Source organism: Lytechinus pictus, chromosome 5, assembly GCF_037042905.1.
Source record: "Lytechinus pictus isolate F3 Inbred chromosome 5, Lp3.0, whole genome shotgun sequence".
NCBI lineage: Eukaryota > Metazoa > Echinodermata > Echinoidea > Temnopleuroida > Toxopneustidae > Lytechinus > Lytechinus pictus.
Genome location: NC_087249.1, coordinates 25,538,077 through 25,559,623, shown reverse-complemented (window position 1 = coordinate 25,559,623; position 21,547 = coordinate 25,538,077). Strand labels below are relative to the sequence as shown.

Genomic DNA, 21,547 nt, shown 5'->3' with positions numbered 1-21,547 from the left:
CAGTAATCTTTTGACCTTCATATCATTAAACATTTCAGATTTATGATATTCACTCCAATATTGTAAGTAGGAATTATTTATTTTCTTATCTATAAATTAAAAAAAATCATTTAGTTCAAAACACTGCATGTACAAATTTATATTTCAATGATCTTAGGCATTCTTTCCATACAATGATTTAACAAGCAAAAAAATCATCCAACTTGATTCTATATTCACACAAACTGCATTCATGCACATATAAGAAAACAATATCATATATATCTCAACAATAAATAATACAGCGAGGACAAAATTTGTCACGATATGTGATGATTGCACACCATTTATTTTTTTATCAATTTCAGTGACAAGCTTTCATGGTACTAGTAAGATAATTTGTAAGTGGGTGAGACAATATTACTACATTCAGTACAACTCAATACATTTCAGAGAACAGTAATGGGAAATTGCATCTATAAAGATGGATGTTCAAAATCTAATTAACACACTTTAGCCCTTGATAACACATTGCTCCAAAATTCCAAGTCATTTGATTACTTACGCTCCAGGAGGGAGGGGGAGGGGCCTTCGACTATATTGCTATACACATGTACAAACAAAAAACACAACATCGATCATGGCGCATCATGCACATGACGTATTTAGGGGAAAAGGGTATGTTTGTGGAGTAAAAAAAAAAATTGTTGGGGTTATACTTGTTTAGGGTGCATTGTTGAAAAAGCATGTAAATATACTTGAATGGGATAGAAATTTGGATAAGAATTATTTTGGTTTTGTGAAACCTGTGGTCTGTGTGTGTGTGTGTGTACAGCAATAAAGTTGAGTGCCCCCCCCCCCCCCCGGTTTATTTTTAAGAATACACTTGATGTGCAGCAGCAATGTGAATACCAACAATTAACAATGTAAAATTGTTTCAAGTGTGATATTCTCCAAATTTTATTACAAAGGTATTGACAAAAATCAAGCCTTAATAAAGCCATTACAACGTTCATTACTGAGTTGATAGGAAAAAACCCAGAAACATAACAGTCACAAGGTGAATGAACAATTCAGCCATAAAATAACATCATCTTCAAATTGATGAGTATTCAACCAAACATTACAAGATCACTTATTACTTGCCATTTTTCAGGAGATCAGTACTTACGTCAGCAAAATGTATAAGTGAAATGATTTTTGGTGCTTGGATCGGTTTCATTGATATATAATAATGTGCAATTAATCTTACCTACCCACCAATTTAATATCAATAATTCTTCATTCTTTATATTACAGCCATGTATGACACATTTTATTTACATATTAATACAATATATGTCCCTCATGCCTTGCATTGCATTGAAATATCTATATACAATATTCACATAATTTACACTGACAGTTATCCATTGGCATCAATTGAGAGCAATATTCATAATGTAACAAAATATATTTAATTCCAAAATCATTTCAAGTAAGAAAATATGGTTCAAGGACAAGAATGATGAACCAAACATTTCAGTTTGATACTTTATATTTCATCTTCCACATAGCATTCATATTGAATTTGAAGAAAAAAAGAAAAAGAGAAAGTACAAATAGAAAAGATAGATGAAGCAAAGGAAGGGAAGGAAAATATCATTTTTACATGAAATTGAGGCTATTGCACATGTACTGTACACTTTATGATCAGTTTTAGCAAAATTTTGTATCAATATACAAGTGCTGATAAACCTAGCAAGAATCATGCATATCGTCCTACTCTATTTTACTCATCCTTTTCTTTTATAATGCAACATATCAAAAGTCTAAGACATGTAAAACCAAGGCATTCAGCATAGCTCATAATGGTACAATTCAAATTAAATAATGACCAAGCCAGCCTCCCCCCCCCCCATCTTCTCTCCCCTTGTTAAAGTTTTGTTGATCTCCTCTATCTTCCCATAAGGTCGGTCAGTGATATCCATGAGGCAATTTACTAACTAGTCATTTACAACTTCATGTTCCATAGTTTGATTTTAAAACTTATCTTCAAATCAATATTGGCTCACAGCCAATGAGTAAATTTATTGCTCTTATGGGCAGGAAGAACGTCATCACATACAAAGACACACATACAATTATCATCATGAATGCTAACTTTCCTTTAAACAGATAAATAAATAATGATTACATTTAAATAAATATATTCTCTCATCATGCCTTTGATAATGATGTTTGTGAATTCTTATGGAAGGCCATGAAAAGATTTACATAAATTGTGAAGCACTGATATTCCTATGGAATGCCAAAAAGGGTGTAACCTTAAAATGTAATTTTACAATACTGTTTGTGTATCTAACTATTATGGAAGGCCATGAGAGAGATTTATATAAACAGGCACCAATGCAAATTACTGAAATGCGACACATGCATGTTATGAATAACATATCACTCGATCTTCGATAACTTCTGAAGTATAAAGTCCATTGCAACGTACAGATAATTAGTACCCATACTTAGTGGAATTTGAAGAAAAGAAAAAAACATTCAGGAAGCTGCCGAAGAATACTCTCCAGATAATTGATTTCAGTATTTGGAAAAGGTCTTGATAATTGTATGTGTACATCTCTCTCAAATATAATATAAACAGTTTGTGGGTGAAGAACACATTTCAAAGGTCAAACTGCATCATGACATCTATGTTTCACATTTTCCTTTCCTGTTTCATTTTATCAGATTTATATTCTAATATTTCCGTGTCAAAATTGACAGCATTCTTTAATCTCAAGTACCCCTACTATTACAGCTCATTCAGACACACTAATCAATAATTATGCATTAAGAATAATATACATACTTTTGAAAATTATGTCCAAAGTGTTATTCAAAATTGGCACTCAGTTCAAACAATATAATTCAATCAACACACCATTTTATTCTTTTAAATAATTATACATGCCCCAAAGGCATGATATAAGTATATTACATGACATGAAAATCACATTTGAACATTCACAATAGTGCCCAAGGCACATGAATACTACACAAGCAATTTACATGTATTTTGTGCTATATAAAGATTTTGGTATAAAAAGAACAAGCAATATAGCATATATTTTTACTCCAGTTTGATATAAACCGAGGTTTAAATTAAGATTTAACAAAGGACAGGTAAAATATTGGAATACTCCTAATGGAATACTGGAATACTCCTAATGTCTATCGGACTTGTTCATGCTTTATTAATTAAAAAACTATTGTACTAATCATTTCCAAAGTTGCACAATATTTTGAGAAATGAAATGGCTGATAAAGAATCCATTACAAATATTTGTGACATTATATAGCAACCATAGTTAAGCAGCAAATGAAACCAGCCTGTTAAATGTTCAATTGGAGTTCAAAATATTGGCTAAATTTCTTGTCCATCTCCTTTGTAATAAGACTAACAAAAATATTAAATCTTTGTCCCATACACAAACATGAAGAAACTTTGTCCAAAGCCAGTAATTAAATCTAAAGAAACAATACTTGAAGAAAATACAAAGTTTTACTTATATTTTCTCAGACTTTGATAGTAGCTCATAGTTGCTCTTCTAATTCATCTTCAAGGAGTATACCCTGTTTGCTTTTCTTTGGAGAAAATTTTAATTTACTTCTGCTCTTTTTGACTTCTTCACCACTACTTTCAACATCGCCATCATCACTGAACTGACGATAAGCTCCATTGCTTGAAAACACAATGCTGTGAGGACTGGTTGTCCCCTTGAATATAGAATTGGCAGTTATGTTCTTCTGGCCCTGTCGACGTCTACGTCGTACATAGATTGCAACCCCAATGACAGCGATGATTATGACAACGATCAGGATGGCGATGAGAGTTGTATTAGAGCCTACATGTTTATGTTGGCCTAAACGAACAGGACCTATGAATAAACAATATGAAAATAATAACAATCATTAAAAGTCCAGAATTTATCATTGATGAATACTTTAAATTTAATTCAAGCAAAACAGGAGCTCTTTTGGAGCAGTAAGATGTATACCCCTAAGGCTTGATAATTTACTAAGAAATTAATTTTAGTATGGTAATAATTATCAAATGACTTTCCAAAATCATCATAAGCGTTCTTCTTCCTCCTCCTTTTTATTTGTCTCCTTTTAAGTCTCTGTCTGATTCTTTGTCTTCTTATCATCATCTTCATCATCATTTTTATCATCTTTATCATCATTACTGTTAATACACATATTCCTTCTTTCAAAACAGTCAGACTGCAGGTCCCAAGAAAGTGGCTTCTTTCATCCAAGTGATATTCATGACTTGAGATGTTTTGCATATTTAATGAGCTTGATGCGGACCAAAACACCTCTTTTCATTCGGTCAATGCTGCTCTAATTGTGCATCGAATTTCATGAATTTGGTACCATTGTAAAGAAGAAGAATCATTCTTTTAGGTCATGTGTTTGGATTTATTCAAAGATTTTGTAATATAGGTTAAAATTTTGATCTAAAATATGCTACAAAATAAATATTTTCACCTGACAAAAGCTGCTATTTTCACACTTTATTTTTGTTTGAGCCCAAATGATTTTTATATCATGATAAAGCTGAATTTGTATGCTTTGAAATGAAATAGGTTTCAAAATAAGAATTGGTTTAATCGGGTCAAGATCACACTTTTCATTTGCCAAGTACATAAAGCAGTTTGAAAACAAGAATACTGCACTCTCATTGGTCAAAGAGACCACACAATGGCAAATTCCAACGGTCCCAGTGCCTGGGTTCGTGGGAAGGTCACACTTCCCATGTGGTAATCTCCTCAAATACCCCGCGCCTGTTGTTCTGTGAACCTTATCCAGCCAATCAGAACTCTGGATTTCATGCAAGTACAAAATTTTAGAAATCTCGTCTTGTACCTTGGTGGGAAAAGTGTGATCTTGACCCGATTAAAAGGTGCCGCATATCAAGAGTGGCATTGTGAGAAAGTACAGAAGTTCACCTTTATGGTGATATAGATATCATTGAGGCTCAAAATAAAAAGTTTTGCACAATTTGCAAAAGAAAACAAAGGAAGAAAATTCAGTTTTGAGGCACATTTTCAGGCCAGAAATTTACTTATTTAACAAAATATTGTATACAAAATAAATGACCAATATATGAAAGAGTAACTTTTACTCTATCTGATGGTGCAATAATATTTCATTTAACTTGAGGTTAAAACAGGTAAATTCTTAGAGAAAGAAAATCTCACGAATCACGAGATTTTGCATGGAGGAGGATTCAGCCGCGAGATGATTTGGATAAATCTGGCCTTTTTGCTCATTAGCATAGGGACCTGCGGTCTGACTGAAAAGCAGGCCTGAACTTATTCAGCAATAAATACTTCAGAGGACTGGCTTTAAATATGGCATATTTGTAGGGCTATACAGTACCAGTTGTATATTTTCCTATGATGCATAATATTTAAAGTAGTCTATTTGGCTGATGATAGGACAATTTCTTACCGGTAATAGATACATATGCGCTAGCAGAAACAGCTCCCTCTTTGTTGGTAGCTGTGCATTCATACTCCCCACCGTCAGCAGGGTCAATATCAGTCACTGTTAGGGTGCCATCAGCCACTAGATGGCGCTCATCAATTACAACATCTTCTCCATTGTGTTGCCATGTCACAGTGGGATTGAAGGCACCGATCACCGTACATGGTAATACCACCGTCTCACCAGTGACCAGTGTCTGATTTGTAGGTCTTTCTGTTATATGAGGGGGTCCTAGGAAATAATTTTTTTTTCAAATAAATACTTTGTATTAGAATTTGTGACAAAGATCCGAACTGCAAGAATTAAGTTCTAATCTTTGAAGGTTGTGTTAAGTAATTACCTCTATAGAAGTCAATTTGACTGGATTTAATCATAAACTTCTCATTATTATGATGCTGCTGTCGTATAATGGGAGCTACCACAATCGTTCTATGCCTAATACTGAATATAGAATTCCACATGTTTGGGGGAAATAAATAATCTGCCCCCCCCCCCAAAAAAAAAAAACATTTACAACAAACAAATATACAATTGTACCCTATTTAAAATTCATTACAAATAGAAAATACCAGCCAATTTTATTTTATTTAGCTTTAAAAATGTTACATTTCTTTATAATAAAAAAATACACAGAAGTTATTGCTCTTGAATAATGTTAATAGTACTCAAATCCCTCAGATTGCTCGTGAGGAACCTTGGAAGTGGTGTGAATAACTGAACTTAATAACTTGCTAAATTTAATCACATGACAACTCACCTATAATAAGTAGTCTAGCCAATCTAGTACTAGTCTGAACCTTGTTAGATGCTATGCATGCATACTCAGCCATATCTTCTTTTTGACTCTCATGAATCACAAGCGTCTTGTCTTCATGAATGGCAACCCTGAAAAAGAAAAAAAAGTTTCAATTAGTGTCAATTAAGATCTAGAATATATATCAGTTGTATCTTTCTCAAACTATATAATTTTTGGATACTACATCTCTGTTACGTATACTGCAAGAGGCTCTAGATGATTGTGGTCCTTAAAAAAATACCACTGTTGTCTAAATTTTCCCCAAAATTCTTGACAATACTGTACAAGTCCAAGAAAAGACCTTAATCACAGAAGGATCTGTTTTCCACACACAAGTCTCAAACTTTTACACATTAAATTTTACAACAAAAAAAGTTGACAGTCAGCACTATCTAAAACCTAAATCCACATTGAGGTACCTACTTCTCATGATATATCAAGGTAATACAAACTTTATAATATTCCATATTGTAGTATATGGATAGTGTTTTATATGGGTTTTATGCCTTTTGGGAAAAGTTTTTTTATATTTTGATAATTGCAAAATGTATAAGGTTTCACCTTTGAAGTAAACGTGTATAAGGTTTCACCTTTGAAGTAAACATGTATAAGGTTTCACCTTTGAAGTAAACATGTATAAGGTTTCACCTTTGAAGTAAACATGTATAAGGTTTAACATTTGAAGTAAACATGTATAAGGTTTAACCTTTGAAGTTAACATGTATAAGGTTTCACCTTTGAAGTAAACATGTATAAGGTTTCACCTTTGAAGTTAACATGTATAAGGTTTCACCTTTGAAGTAAACATGTATAAGGTTTCACCTTTGAAGTAAACATGTTTAAGGTTTCACCTTTGAAGTAAACATGTATATTTATCCTCTTTGAGACCTTATTAGGCTTGTAGAAAGGATAAAGACTACCACGTACCACACAACAGTCTCTTCATAAACTTTATTTCATTACATCTTGAAGCTTTCAGTGCTATTTATTTGATTCAAACTACATAAGGTAACCCAAACCTACCTCCCATTAAGAGATATCATCTGACCATCTTTCTTCCATGTTATACTAGGCTTGGGGACGCCAGACACCACGCAGGGTATCCGGACATCAGAACCCATCCTGATTTCCATCTCTTCAGGACCTTCCAAGAATGTTGGTACTTCTACAGGACAGGCACAAGAGAAATATAATCTTGTTAAGATGTTTTCATGTATGAAACCACTGCACACATTATCAGATTGATATCATCCAACAAGATTACTCCTAACCTACCAAAATATGTGAACCACTGGTGCAAATGATCTGACACGAGGCATTTACGCATTCACATAATTAGCTTTCTAACATTTATAATAGTTCAAAGACGCATGAAAACACCATCAAATTGTGTGGGGAACATATTTTGTACAATTTACTCCCCCCCCCCCAAAAAAAAAAAAAATACATCAACATAGGAGCCTTTTCTGTTTGTTTCATAGAGGCTTCCCAATCTCCCAATGTTTTGAACAAACACAAAATCCAGGATCAGAAAAGAGAACAGGGCTGGCCCTAATCCTCACTAAAAGCCACATCTACAAGTAACTCAGACTGTACCAGATTATCTCATTCAAGATAAAGTATAACTGATTCAATGTCTTTATGGTTGGATAGATCCTCAACTCACCATAAACAGTCAGCTTCACCGATGCTGTATCATTACCGAGTTGATTTACAGCCACACAATCATACATCCCATTATCCTCGTGTCGTACATCCCTGATGAATAGCGTTCCGTTGTCACTGAAACTCTGGAATCTATCACCCATTGCAGGTTGTCCATTGTATCTCCAGGAAACGCTAGATTCTGGGAGACCCACCACTGTGCATCGTAGCTCGGCAGTCTCGCCGAGGACGCGCTCATCAGGCTTAGTGGACATGATGTGGGGTCGTTCTGATTAAGAGTATAAAAAAGAAGGAAAGAAATCAGTAATTTATCAACAATCATGAAATATATATTCTTAAATATTTGTATCAATGTATATACAAGGTTAAACAAAACAATAATGGAAACCAAAAAACAAAGTAGGTTTCATATTTCAAAATGTACAAAGATATAAATAGAATTTTAAATAAAACAGGCATACATAAAAAAGGCAATTTATATACTGTGTTTGAGTAGTCATTGTGATAACATTACCAAACATCTCTATTCTGAGTGGGCCTCATACATGAACATCGGTAGGAGAAATATATTATATTGATTACACATTTCTAAAGTAAATGTCTAAAAATGAGATTGAGTATTAATGCAAACAAAGTTCATACAAATAATATGATGCCACTTTACAAATGATCATATTGGAGAGAGAATAGAATTTAAAAAGGATTATCAATCTGAAGATCTAATATCAACTACGAACTATCATATCAATGGTATATGACTTAAATAATTAATTCACTCACATTCAAATTGATGCTTTAAACATTTATCGAACAGGTGGAATTGATAGGAAGAATAAAATAACTTAATGATAAGTTTTGGTACAAGACCTAAAAGCAATATCACATTTTGGTAAGTCTCTTTATGCTTCTCAATTAAAATCTCAGTAATTTTAACACACCTTTAACAACAAGGAAAGCACTTGATGAGTTCACACCCTGTGTGTTCTTGATAACACATGTATAGTTCCCAGAATCCTGTCGGTGAGTCCTGACAAACTGGAGAGAGCCGGAGGAGGTGTAGACCTTGAGACGTCCGCTATTTAAATCTAGCTGGGACAACGGTTGACCATCCTTGAGCCAGCTGCTGACTGTAACCCTTGGAGAAGGTCGACCATCGGCTCTACAACGGAAGATGGCCCCTGAGCCAGCATTGACAGTCCGGTTCTTTGGTTCATCAGAGAATGATGGTGGGTAACTGGACACCACTGAGAATTTGAAACAAAAAGAAACATCAATGAGTTTTATAAGAATGCCAATCACCAAGACACAGAATACGCATAAATCTTATCAACTGCTTCTTGGGAATAACTATAAATGAATAGAATTGTTATAAATAGGCATCCCAATTCAAAGTTATACTACAATATGTTATTTTCAAATATAATAATTTCTCTATGAGCCAGGAAAACGTAAATTCAAGGTAAAAGTATATCAGATCAATATCTGGCAAGAGAACATAGAGAAATTCTCAAGCCACACTGTACTGTGTGACACTATGTTATCAATGCTTTACGTTTTGTACATTTCAAACTAACCTGTGCATTCATTCCCACTGCCAACCTGTCCCTCTGGGCATTCTAAGCAAACAGATTGGTCATCACTCATAGCTACACAGTCTACCCCTCTGCTACAAGGCATGCTGTCACATGAAGCTGAGGTAACCTGTCTGCAAATGTTGCCTCTTTGTTGGTCATTCACTCCACTGCATCGAATGGCTATGAGCAGAACAAAAAGCATAAGATACACTTTTGAAATGAAAAATAAGAAAAGAGTGTAGATATTCAACTGCTAAGTTCTATATAGCAAAGAACATGCATTTTCCAGGCCTTAAAGTAATACAAGGCCATTGAAGGCCATGGCTGAGGATGTCATGTTGACTGGTCTTGATGACCCTCTTGTTAACCTTGAGATTTTTGTGTCCTTTTTCCCCATTTGTGCTGTAATAAAGAAATATGCCCTATGAAAAAGTGACTTTGCCATAAAAATAGCAAATTCTAAGGCCTGATATTCTTCCTCATATCCTATCTTCTACATTTGCCATGAGTAAGCATACTCAATATCCAACACATTCTCTAACATCTGATATATTATACAGACATTTTGGTGATAACATATGCACCTTCACGAGGTTCCTACAGCAACTGCTAAAACAGATGATTCTGACCTCTGGGACTTTCCTTTTAATGAATCATCAAGAAACATTAAGACTGACAGTAGACTAGACATACCAACATCACTATAATGTGAGCAGCCAGTGTTGCCCCATCCACTGTTGATGCACTGGGATAGACCCAGCTCCCAACCTTTACAGTCCACTCCAGTCAACCAGATTGGCATGTCTGAGGAAGCCTGGCCAAAGACACTTCCTGTGATGATCTCTACCGCACTTCCCTGGCCAAGCTGATGACATACGACCTGAAATATGGGAAAAAAATTAGAATCAATAAGTAATGATGGAAGGATATTTTTATTTCATTTATGACATGACCACATACCCATTTGATTAATTGGGACAACTAATCATTTATAAGTTTCATCTTGGCTCCCTTTCATGATATCTGAAGCTAGTACTACTACATACACCTTGGCCTGTTAGTAAGTTTTCCATCTCATGGCAAATAATATGGTAACAATGTTAAATAGCCAATGAAAATAAAGGATTCCATGAAATACCATCGGATCGAAAGGTTACAAGAGTAACTTTTTTTAATAGAGCACAGATCAGGAAAAACATTGCTTAATGGGTTGCCTTATTGCCTTTTTTCCAGAAAATTCCATAAATTCTTCTGTAGCTCAAGCATGGGAAACAAATTAGTCTGCTCTTTGAAATTGATGGGAAAAGAATTAACACATTACTTACATTTGCATCGACCAAGTCCCAGTTGTTGTTACAGATGGTTCCCCATTGGCCATCATGGGAGATTTCAACACGCCCCTCCCTGGGGTTGGATCCTCCCACCAGACGGACAGCTTCACTCTGTCCTAGCATGAGAAGGACATCACTCAACGGCTGGTAGCCATCAGAACATTCAGAAACGCAGGACCAACCTGGAACATAAAATAAAAAAATTACAGATTGGTTATCAACAATGACTGAAAGAGCCTTAAACCACAGATCATAGAAGAAGTTTAGATTCATCATTTATTATTTGCAGAATGAATACTCTCTACTATCATCATTATCACTGAAGAGTATTTCTTTCTAACAATTTAAATGTACTTGAATTGACAGCAATTAAATACTAAACTGGGCATAGTGGTGTGCACCTGTAATAATCCAAACTACATGTACATGGGGGAGTTAAGAATTGATGCAGATTAAAGCTTGAACCCTGGTCATGTTTTTCGGATGGTGACATTAAAGGTCAGTCCCAGATGTAATATTCAGTTGTTCCATGTCGGTAAAAGCTCAACAACAAGCAAACACACATTCACAAGAATGAAATGTTAGAAAAAGCTAGACATTACCTTGAAGGAAGAAGTCAGACTTGCACATCTTGCACATATCATTGGTTTGTCCATCGAAGCATTCCTCACAAGCATCATGACAAGGTTCACAGGTATGGGTGTTGATGTTCCCATACTCGCCCCTAGGACAGGAGTCAACACACTTGGTCCCATTGAGGAAGTAAGGAGCAACACAACTGGTACATGTATCGGCAGTACCTTCACAGGTTGGGCAGGCATCGCTACACATCTCACACTCGGAATCAGCATTAGCAAAGAAGCTGATTATGATTGAGAAGGGGAAAAATGCGAAAGTTGAATAAAAATCAGTATGCTTCATCAGCGTTATCATATACTTATTGTTCTCAGGTACAGGTTTGATTAAATCAACTGATCAAAGAACAACAGATCAAACTTGAACAAGATAACGCACAAAGATTGAAATCTTATTCCAGTGGGGTCCTCTTAAACGTTCAACCACATTAGGATTTTCGTCAGATTAAGAGTGAGTGCAGGGAAAATCTTCTATTAAATAATTTGTCAATCTTGCAAGAGATATTGCTGTCAAATCCTACAATAGAACAAATACACGACTTTTCTAATAACCAAGAAATGAAAAGATACAGATATTCCTGAAACTTACCCATCTTCACAGCTAGACACACACTTAAGGGATGTATCTGGTCCAGTGCAAGTCACACCTATGTCCTCGTTATGACTACAGTCATGTCTCTTGATACCACCATGCATACACTCAAATAGGTTGGCTTCTTCACCGGTGCACTGGAGTTCATCAAGAAAGATAGGACCAGATCCGGGATTAGAACCAAGGAAGAAACCCACCGCGTTGCCAAGGTCAAGCTGACGGCAAACCACTTGAGCATCCAGATCGTCAAATTCATCATCACAGACGGTCCCCCACTCATTGTTGTGAAAAATCTGGGTTTAACAAAAGAAAAACAATTTAACACAGGATCGTTAATACGATAAGAGCAATTCATTCAGAAGCAAGTTAAATCGTGGGCCCCGTAAACATATAAAGCTTGACCTAGTGATTAATTGTAAGACCCATTTCTATGATTGATTGCATTCATTCTTGTGTATAATCAATCGTAAAAATCAGCCCCACAAACATTGGCCAAGTTGGGTCCCGGTACAAGACGGTTTTGATGAATAGTAAATATTAAAGAACACTTCTGATTGGCTTCTGGTCAGTGCTTTGAACAAAATATGCACGTAACATTAATCTAGATAAGCCATCCCCATCTAATGGTTGATTGCCACAGTTTGTATCAATGAGAGCCTATGAATATAAATCAGTACCATTGTGATCACAGCTATCCAGCAAAACACTAAACATTCAATTGGTTACATTATAGAACTACACCATCGACAACTGTCTCCCTTGTCACTAAATCTGTTCATAGGTTCTGACTCCTTGATTGGCAATTCAATACAGTATTCAACCCTTATGCACTTCTGACAGTCATTTCCCCTCATTTTTACTTCACTTCATGAATGGCTCAAGCCACTGTAATCTGAGAGCACTTTTTCAGACCTGCCAACCTCTGGGAATGAAAAACTGTATTCTGTGATAAAAAAACTATTTTTCCCCAAAAAAGTGTATTTCATAATAAAATGCTTGGCGCACTCGCTCATCGCGGCGCTCAAGCTGCATGCAAGCTAAAATGCGCACTGCTCTTGCAGATGAAAAAAAAAACATTAAAACATGTGTATATCTTCACCCTGGTTTGAACAAAATGATGGAAAAAAAAAACAAGTTACCTGAAATTACATTGATCTAATAACCATATTTGTGCACGTTTTATGAAATAGAGACATATAGAGATTATTTTTCTCAATAAATTACGATTTAGTAAATAATAAAAAACGTATTTTTCAAAGAAAAAATATACTGCTGTATTTTGGTTGCAAAAACGTACTAAATACGGCTAAAATGTACTGGTTGGCAGGTCTGGCACTCCATCCTTTAATATGAACTGGAAAACAGAGACAAATCACTTCATGAAAGTTCAACTAATAAGGAGGTTGAACAAACATGATTTATGGAATCGCCCAATAATCAACTGAAACAATGATTCTATTATTACCTCAACCCTGCCTTCCAATGGTGTTGCACCATCACGGAGACGGATGTTACGGTTTCCTCGCATGACGAGCCCACTGGTACAAGATGAATCACAGGTTTGGGTCTCGGTGTTAAGGTAAAATAAAGGAGGGCATTTTGTGCACTGAGAGGCATGGCCAGTACATTCAAAACACTGCTCACTACAAAAAAGAAAAGGGAGAAAAATAGGGAAAATTATAGGACTTTGCAATATTCCAACTGGACACTCACCATGAACAGCCTTCTTTTTTTTTCTTTGGAGATCCATTTAGTTTTCACAAATTGATAAGATAAAGTCAGATGACTATAACTCCAAAATTGCAAAGATCATCATTTTACTGTTCAAGAATTACATGGAATATTTTCCTAATTAAAGTGTTTCACCAATCACTGTATATTGGAAAGATATTTTACATTTACCACTTTGCATTCAGGTAAAAAATTATACCCTGTAATAACAATGAATTACTTGAATCCTTATTCATTTCATTTCTTGTGTAAATAACAATGTTTCTTTCCTTGTGCCTTGATTACTCTGGATAATGGATTTTAGGGCATTTCAAACCATATCTTTAATCATTATTATTACGTCCTTTACTATAACAACTCAACTACAAACTAAATGCAATGCAATAAAGCAAAGCAGGGTTTATATATACTGTATATAGCGTAGATATATTCAAGATCACTGTGTACATTACCTGCATTTCTGACATATATTGTCCTCATCTGCATAGCTGCCTTCTTCGCATTCATCAGCACAGGTAAAGTCACCCCTGAGGACACGCCCAGGAGGACAGGAAGTGCAATGGGTAGAGGTCTGAGAGCAAGAGGCACAGTTGATATCACATACTCCGCAGCTGATTCCACCGGTGGTCACATACTTTCCGTTGTTACACTGAGCCCTGCTAATACACATGTTGGAAGCGTCAGGACCAGAGCATACAACTCCTAAAAAGAATAAGAAAATTCACTTTAAGTTTAGAAGTATCCTAAACACAAGGGAAAAGTTCCTTTCAGTTGGGTCTAAATGATATTTTATGAAGTTGAGCCTTCTATGAATTCATTCCAAGACACAAACTTCTTTTCGGGTGCAACATTATTTTCAGTTCTGGAGTGTGTATTTAATCATTCAACTGCAAAGATACCTTTTATTTGATTTTTACCTTTGTTCATAATATGGAATCAATTTCTCTTGATCCCCTTTCCAATCCCCTTTGCCCCTTTACGAGACATGTGTATAGATGACCTGTCAACCAATAATATCCTTTCTTTCCTAAACTTGTGATCTGGATATGCATACAAGAGGGTTGCAAAACATTGCATTATATGTGTTTTTAATAACATAATAATACTTTCTTTCAGCCATGCTAAGGCTTTCTCCAGTAAGTTTTTATGTATAATCAAATGTAAATGTCACCCTTTCGTTAGAAATACCTCCTATGCAAAAGAGACATCCGGTACCTATCAATCATAACAGAATTGGTTGTTATCATTTAAATACTGTACCTGCATCTTCCCTGTGTGTACAATCATTATCTGTAGTATGCTGACAGGCCAAGAGATTAGATTCTTCACCAGTACAGGAAAGATTGTCCAGAGCTATGGTACCCTGCCCAGATCCAAACCTGAAATTCAATAAAAACAGTAGCTAATTAACCAAACAGGAATATTACTTGAACAGCATGATATTTGCCACAATATCAATAAAATTACTTGTAATAGAACAGCTTTATGAAACACCATTCTGATGTATTCTAAAAAGACTATTACATAGCAGCCCTGATTTACCCTTCCTAGTGGAGGACTTCGGGGACCAATAACACGGTACAAGGTACATGATAGTTATATAGTACAGCCATTCTTACTTTGCTTCGATGCTGGCTTCTAACGCTACTCCTAGTCCAAGCTGCTTGCAGACAACATGAGCATCGACGATATCCCATTCATCATCACACACTGTCCCATAGCCGCCATCGATTTTGACCTCAACACGTCCTGCAAGAGCAGTGGCGCCCCCTACCAGCCGGATGGTGTCAGTCTTCTCAAGCTTGTAGCCACTACAGGTATCAACACATGTGTTTCCTGAAAGTTGATGAGTATAAGAGGTGTGAAGGTAATTTTATTACTTTATTCATTACTAATGCATACCATTTGTAGCATATACAACCTAATATGACAATTTTTCTTGTAGACGTGTAGTTCAACCCAATGCCTTAAAAGAAGTCGTAGGATTACCAAGATGGTTGCTTGATGAATTTAAATCGGTAACCTAGAAGAGGCTTTGGCAAGAATCAAGGGCCACAAACGGGAAGCTATACGACAGAATTTTACAAAGCCTGTAAAGCATAAACAATGTTAGGTTTCTACTTCGATCGAGTAGTCTACATATCTTTACAATATGATGCCCAAAAGAATACAAAGAGATGATAAGCCTAGAAGAAGTGCTGTGATTAAATGAAAATATAAATTATGTCCATACAATTCTAGTTCTAAAATGGAAAAAAAAAACAATACCTATTTCAAACAAAAGAAACTTCATACAGACTATTGTGTCAATTTCACAATTTATAGAATGCCAATTAAGTGCAAAGGGAGTTGTAAATTAAGTACCTTCCAAAAACTGTGAGCCGATACAACTTGTGCAGTGTGTGGAATCCATGTCACAGGTAGCGCAGTTATCGCTGCAGGGAACACACACCCCGTTACTGGTAAAGTACCCTGATCCACAGTCCTCTACGCACTCTATCCCTAGGAGGTGGGTTCCTGGTATACAGGCAGTACAGGAATAGTCTGGACTAGCCTCACAGGTCTGGCAGTGGACCCTACAAGGTTGGCAAGACCAGTCTGATTGGCTGGTATAGAAACCCTCGGGACATTCTGATGTGCACTCACGAATTCCAGGACCTGTCAGAAAGATTGTGGCCAAAGAAATTGAGGTGTTATAATAAAAACCTTGATCAACCTGAATCTATCATGTCATTAACATGCCACTTAGAATTAACTTGGAATGAATAGAATTAAATACAGGAAATTAACATAATCACAAGATATTGTTATTTACATTATATTTTTATCCTGTGTGAAATCATTTGTTTCAAAGTCCAGTCTTTTCTTGATATCATCACTCTTGAGACTCTCATCTCTATTTTCAAAGCCAGATTGCTTTATAAAACACAAAAAACATATCCTTGACAAAACATGTATATATCTATATATATCTATATCTATATATATATATATATATATATATATATATATATATATATATATATATATATATATATATATATACCACACTTTATTCAACATCATAGGTGTTGAGTACACGGTATAGAATACAACATAATTTCTTCAATGATATGCATTGCATGAGATTAGGAATGACTTTTAAAAGGTCAGCCTAGCAATTATTCCTCATGGTAGTACTTATTTTTACCATTATGTACATGATTACAGACTTACATGCTAAAAGAAATAAACAGATAAAATTATTCATACTTATTTGCTCCATGGTATTAAAGAGCACTCCACAGACAAATTCACACTTACCTGAGCACTGTATGGCAGCATCTAGAGTGTGATCACAGTTATGTTTACCCCATTCTGTATGGAGACAATCTTCTAGTCTATCTTCTGTGCCATCACATAGAAGGTTATCAAGCCAGATCAATCCATCACTGGAGGGTATGCCAGATTCGGGACCAACCGCCAACAGGCCTTCAGCATTTCCTGAATGCCAAATAAAAAGAATATCATAAATGCCTTCATTTACATTTTTAAGCAGATGCTCGTGCATTTTACCCAATACCAATAAGGTTTCCATTGTCCCCGTAGAAGCCTATTGGAATTCAGACACTCAGTGCTCAACAAGTTAATGCAAACAAAATCATTCATACCATTTTTTCTATGTTTAATATTGTTTACACAAAGAATGTTTTACATTCAAAGGAATTTGTGGGTTGCTAAACTTTTTTTTTATTTGCATCCATCAAGTTATTAGCTACACTGCTCCTCATTGAAGAGGCATTGAACATGGTGTGAATGCAACTTTAGACAAGCTGCAGTCAGTTTTTATCCCTTCTTTTTCATGTTTGCTTTGGTATTATTATTCCAAAAAACAGATATGAAAAACTGAATTAAACAATAGTGTATGTGGTTACTGAAAGGGATTTATTAAGGAATCTAGAGTGTTTGTGATAAAAGCAATTATATCTTCCAGAAAAAAATACTTACCTAATCCTAGACTCTGGCAAGTAATATTGGCTGCATTTTTGTTGAAGACTTCTCCACAGATAGTTCCCCATTGGTTATCATGAAAAATCTATTGAACAAAAATAAAAAACACCAATCATTCACCATCTCAAGTTGTTCATCTTCTAGAATCAACATTAGCAACTCTGAGAATATACATTTTTTAGCAGCAGCAACAGTAGCCTGTAAAATTTTCTGTTATTTTTAATATAATATTACTATATACTTTGTTATTATCATATAATGATACTGTGTTACAACAATATCAGAACAACCTTCACAAAACCCTTGTTACCATACGCTCACCAACCTCTCATTGAAATGCATAAAAATGAAATGTATTTTGATAAGATGGCAGTGCACTTGGCTTGATGTTTTGTGAAAAGAACTCCCAAAAACGTCACTGAATCCACATTTTTCAAAAACTCAGAACTATCAATTTTTACTATCAGTCTTTCAAAAGAAATATTAATTCTACTTTAAGCATTTGGCATTATTATCATGTTTATATGGACCTGAAATCATACAACTTCATAGTTTTCTTGGCTTCTATGTATCCATGACAACAACAATGAGAAAACATCTTTGTCATCAATCCTTTGAATAGCATTTGCTAGTACTTTAAAGGTATTGTTTAACTTTGTGAGCAGCCGATTAAAAAAATTCTCAAACCAAGACGAAACATGTGTACAAGTGCATGTATTAGAACTAATAAACCCTGAATACAACCATTATTGAGAATGAAAAGCTAAAACTACAAGGCAAACCCCAATTTTGTAAATGGGTGTCTAATAGACGCCTAAATAGTACACATAAGTGTATGGGATGAAATTAAGATGGTGTTTTCGGTCACTTTATATTTCAATTTTTGAAGCACTAAATAATTATTTTCGAACGCAATTTTTTCTGGGCTTCATTTTTGTAACATATCACAGACACAGGTGACAAGTGTGACCTTCTAGCTCAGATTTTTTAAAAGTCAAAACAATGTTAACCAATCACTTTAAACCTCAAATGCTTGCAAATCATCCTCCTTACAAATCACCTCTTCCTTATTTCCTATTTTGGAAGAATCAATCACAATATCATCAAAACTCAAGTAGACAACATAGAATCCCAGTGGTGAGAACTGACCTCTACTCTGCCTCGTAGATGGGTATGTCCCCCAACCAGACGGAGAGTTTGATGTGGCATGACAGATGATGGGTCTAAGATGAAAGAATACTGGCCAGCTGGACATTGATCAACACAGTCTCCTGATGTCGGGTCCAAGATCTGATGAGAAACAAAGGATTTACTGCAATTTTTACCTCTTATTATTTATGGCAGAAGGCTGTACATATAATTTATTCTTCAAAGTTGAGTGCAAAAACTTTTTACATAAAATTGAATATAAAATTATCAATGAAAACAGAGTGTTCGGCATTACAATACTAAGTCAAAACTTAAGTACTTTACATTGAGTTATTTAAGTGCAACTTTTATGTACTTGACATTCAGTTGTCATTCAAAAATAATTTTAAAAAATATATAATATACAGTGTACCATACATATGACAAATTTTATGATAAAATTTGTGAGATGATAATTATTACCCTGCTTGTTACATGCCACAGTGATAGTTTTTACTATTTCACTGCAAATAAGTATATATTTGAACTATTTTCCAAGAGAACCATTGTAAAGTAGCGATGGTACTTGAGACAGACAGATATGAGTATTAAGCCTGCAGGGGTAATATTTTATCTTCAAAATCCCTATAGACTTTGCACACACGATTTGGAACTAGACCAGGACCAAGACCATGACCCGTCTTGAACCCATCTCTACTCTGTAACTGGTAACCTACCTTTAGGGGTTTGCAGGTGATGCACTGGACATTAGGTGTGTCCATATAACCGCAGGACAGGCACTGAGATTCACATGGTTGACAGGTAAACATGTTAGGATTGGAGTAGTTTCCTAGACCACAGTCTTCAACACACATGTTATCTTGTAGGTACATGTCTGGTCCACAATTCAAAACACATTCTGAACTCTATGTGGATAAAAAATATATATATTTCTATTATAGATGAAAGATGAAAGGTTGTACCTAAATATGAATAACAAGAACTCATAATTGACTTCCGAGTTATAAAAAAAATGAAAATACATTTTAGATCACTGTTACCATAAAGTGACATATCTAAAAAAATTGAACATAATGCTCATAATAATGAACATAATCATAATGCCCATAATCTTTTCCTTGAATAAAACTTTTGGACATTGAATATTTTCATGAAGGTTATGATGTTGCAATTGCAAATATGTTTTGATAAATTTATTGCTATTTGATTTTTATATCTTGTATATTCATCAGGGCCATGTACAAGTTTTAAACAAACATATCACTTTATCATATGCTAGTTGGATCACCTGCAGATATCAACTGGCTATTACTTACATACAAACATGATTGTCTTTAACTCTCAAATTGACACTTTTTCCAATCTAAAAAAAATCCTCATTATTTGTCTGATCAACACGAAGTAATATGTTCTGGGCCCTTTTGCATAAAAGTTACCATTATGGTAACTTTGCCTTCCAATGGTATCTTGCATGGAATTCTTGATTTTGATTGGCTGTTGAGCCTTGTAACCATGGTAGTTACCATTGTTACCATAAATAGTAACTTTTATGCAATGGGGCCCTGGAATGTGTGAAAAGCTTTGCATTTGTGTGAAAAGCTTTGCATTTGTTCAGTAATTATATTTGCATCCGTATGATTTCTTTTGTTCTCTTTTTCTTTCCTGTAATACATATATGTACGCATATGAGAATAAGTCTACTATACTTCCTTTCCAAGGGGGATCCACAATTTACAAGCTTTGCTTTTTAGTGGATCCCCCTCATTTCCATTTCCATTTATGCTCTATATTATACTGTTTTTTCTGTGTTTTTTTTTACGAAGTAAGAATGCCCTTCTGTAAAATTGTACTTGATTTGTATTACTTTATATTACCTTGTATTATGTTTTGAATGGAAATGAAATAAAGAATTGAATTGAATTGAATTGAAATGTTTTTGAAGCATCATGAGATAATTACCTTCATATATCTGCCCTGTGGACAGGATGTACAGATGTTGTTCCTATCACCATCGGCACAAGAATCACAAACATCTCTGTCGCAAGCCTCACATCGAGAGGTCAACGTGTTGCCAAACTGACCACTACCGCATTGACTGACGCAAGATGAACCCTGTGGAGGAAGAGATTGTAGCTGTGACTATTTTATATCTGAATATCAATTGGCTGATGGATTAGAAAGTTTTGGGTTTTTTTACAAATGTTGGCTTGGCTATTAAAACAAAGGAAAATCAGCATATTTTATACTCTCTAAAATCTGGGAAAGAAGACAAAGACATTGACAAAGAAAAAACAAGTAATAAGAAGGAATAAAGAAATTAAGAAAGAAAGAAAAATAAAAGAAAGGCAGACAGACAGACAGATAGATAATGAATAGATAGATAGATAGATAGATCAAGATAGATCAAGATAGATAGTTAAACTGATATATAGCTTGATATTAGCATTAGATAGAATAAATAGAAACATATAGGATTAAAATAAATAAGGAAACAAATAAAAGGGGGAAAGAGAGGTTCAGACAAAAAGAAAATAACAGAAAACAAGAGAATCGACAGTCAGAGACAAAGAGAAAAAAAA

General features: G+C 34.9%; 1 protein-coding gene across 2 annotated transcripts in view; it reads right to left on the bottom strand.

Moving 5' to 3' along the window:
* Positions 1 to 293: 293 nt before the first annotated feature.
* The window catches only part of LOC129262213 (deleted in malignant brain tumors 1 protein-like), a 45,579-nt gene continuing 24,325 nt past the window's right edge, over positions 294 to 21,547 (bottom strand). For both annotated transcript variants that reach the window (XM_064100105.1, XM_064100106.1), the window contains 21 exons: positions 20,928 to 21,080; positions 19,685 to 19,873; positions 18,969 to 19,109; positions 17,817 to 17,904; positions 17,133 to 17,312; positions 16,194 to 16,487; positions 15,449 to 15,665; positions 15,090 to 15,208; positions 14,282 to 14,531; positions 13,564 to 13,741; positions 12,096 to 12,391; positions 11,474 to 11,733; positions 10,866 to 11,053; positions 10,234 to 10,420; positions 9,541 to 9,720; positions 8,905 to 9,210; positions 7,968 to 8,234; positions 7,325 to 7,466; positions 6,263 to 6,390; positions 5,470 to 5,736; positions 294 to 3,890 (listed from right to left, as the gene is read on the bottom strand). In XM_064100105.1, coding sequence (XP_063956175.1) covers positions 3,547 to 3,890; positions 5,470 to 5,736; positions 6,263 to 6,390; positions 7,325 to 7,466; positions 7,968 to 8,234; positions 8,905 to 9,210; positions 9,541 to 9,720; positions 10,234 to 10,420; positions 10,866 to 11,053; positions 11,474 to 11,733; positions 12,096 to 12,391; positions 13,564 to 13,741; positions 14,282 to 14,531; positions 15,090 to 15,208; positions 15,449 to 15,665; positions 16,194 to 16,487; positions 17,133 to 17,312; positions 17,817 to 17,904; positions 18,969 to 19,109; positions 19,685 to 19,873; positions 20,928 to 21,080 — 4,374 coding nt within the window. In that variant the 3' untranslated portion in view covers positions 294 to 3,546. The remainder of the gene's footprint in view (positions 3,891 to 5,469; positions 5,737 to 6,262; positions 6,391 to 7,324; positions 7,467 to 7,967; positions 8,235 to 8,904; positions 9,211 to 9,540; positions 9,721 to 10,233; positions 10,421 to 10,865; positions 11,054 to 11,473; positions 11,734 to 12,095; positions 12,392 to 13,563; positions 13,742 to 14,281; positions 14,532 to 15,089; positions 15,209 to 15,448; positions 15,666 to 16,193; positions 16,488 to 17,132; positions 17,313 to 17,816; positions 17,905 to 18,968; positions 19,110 to 19,684; positions 19,874 to 20,927; positions 21,081 to 21,547) is intronic.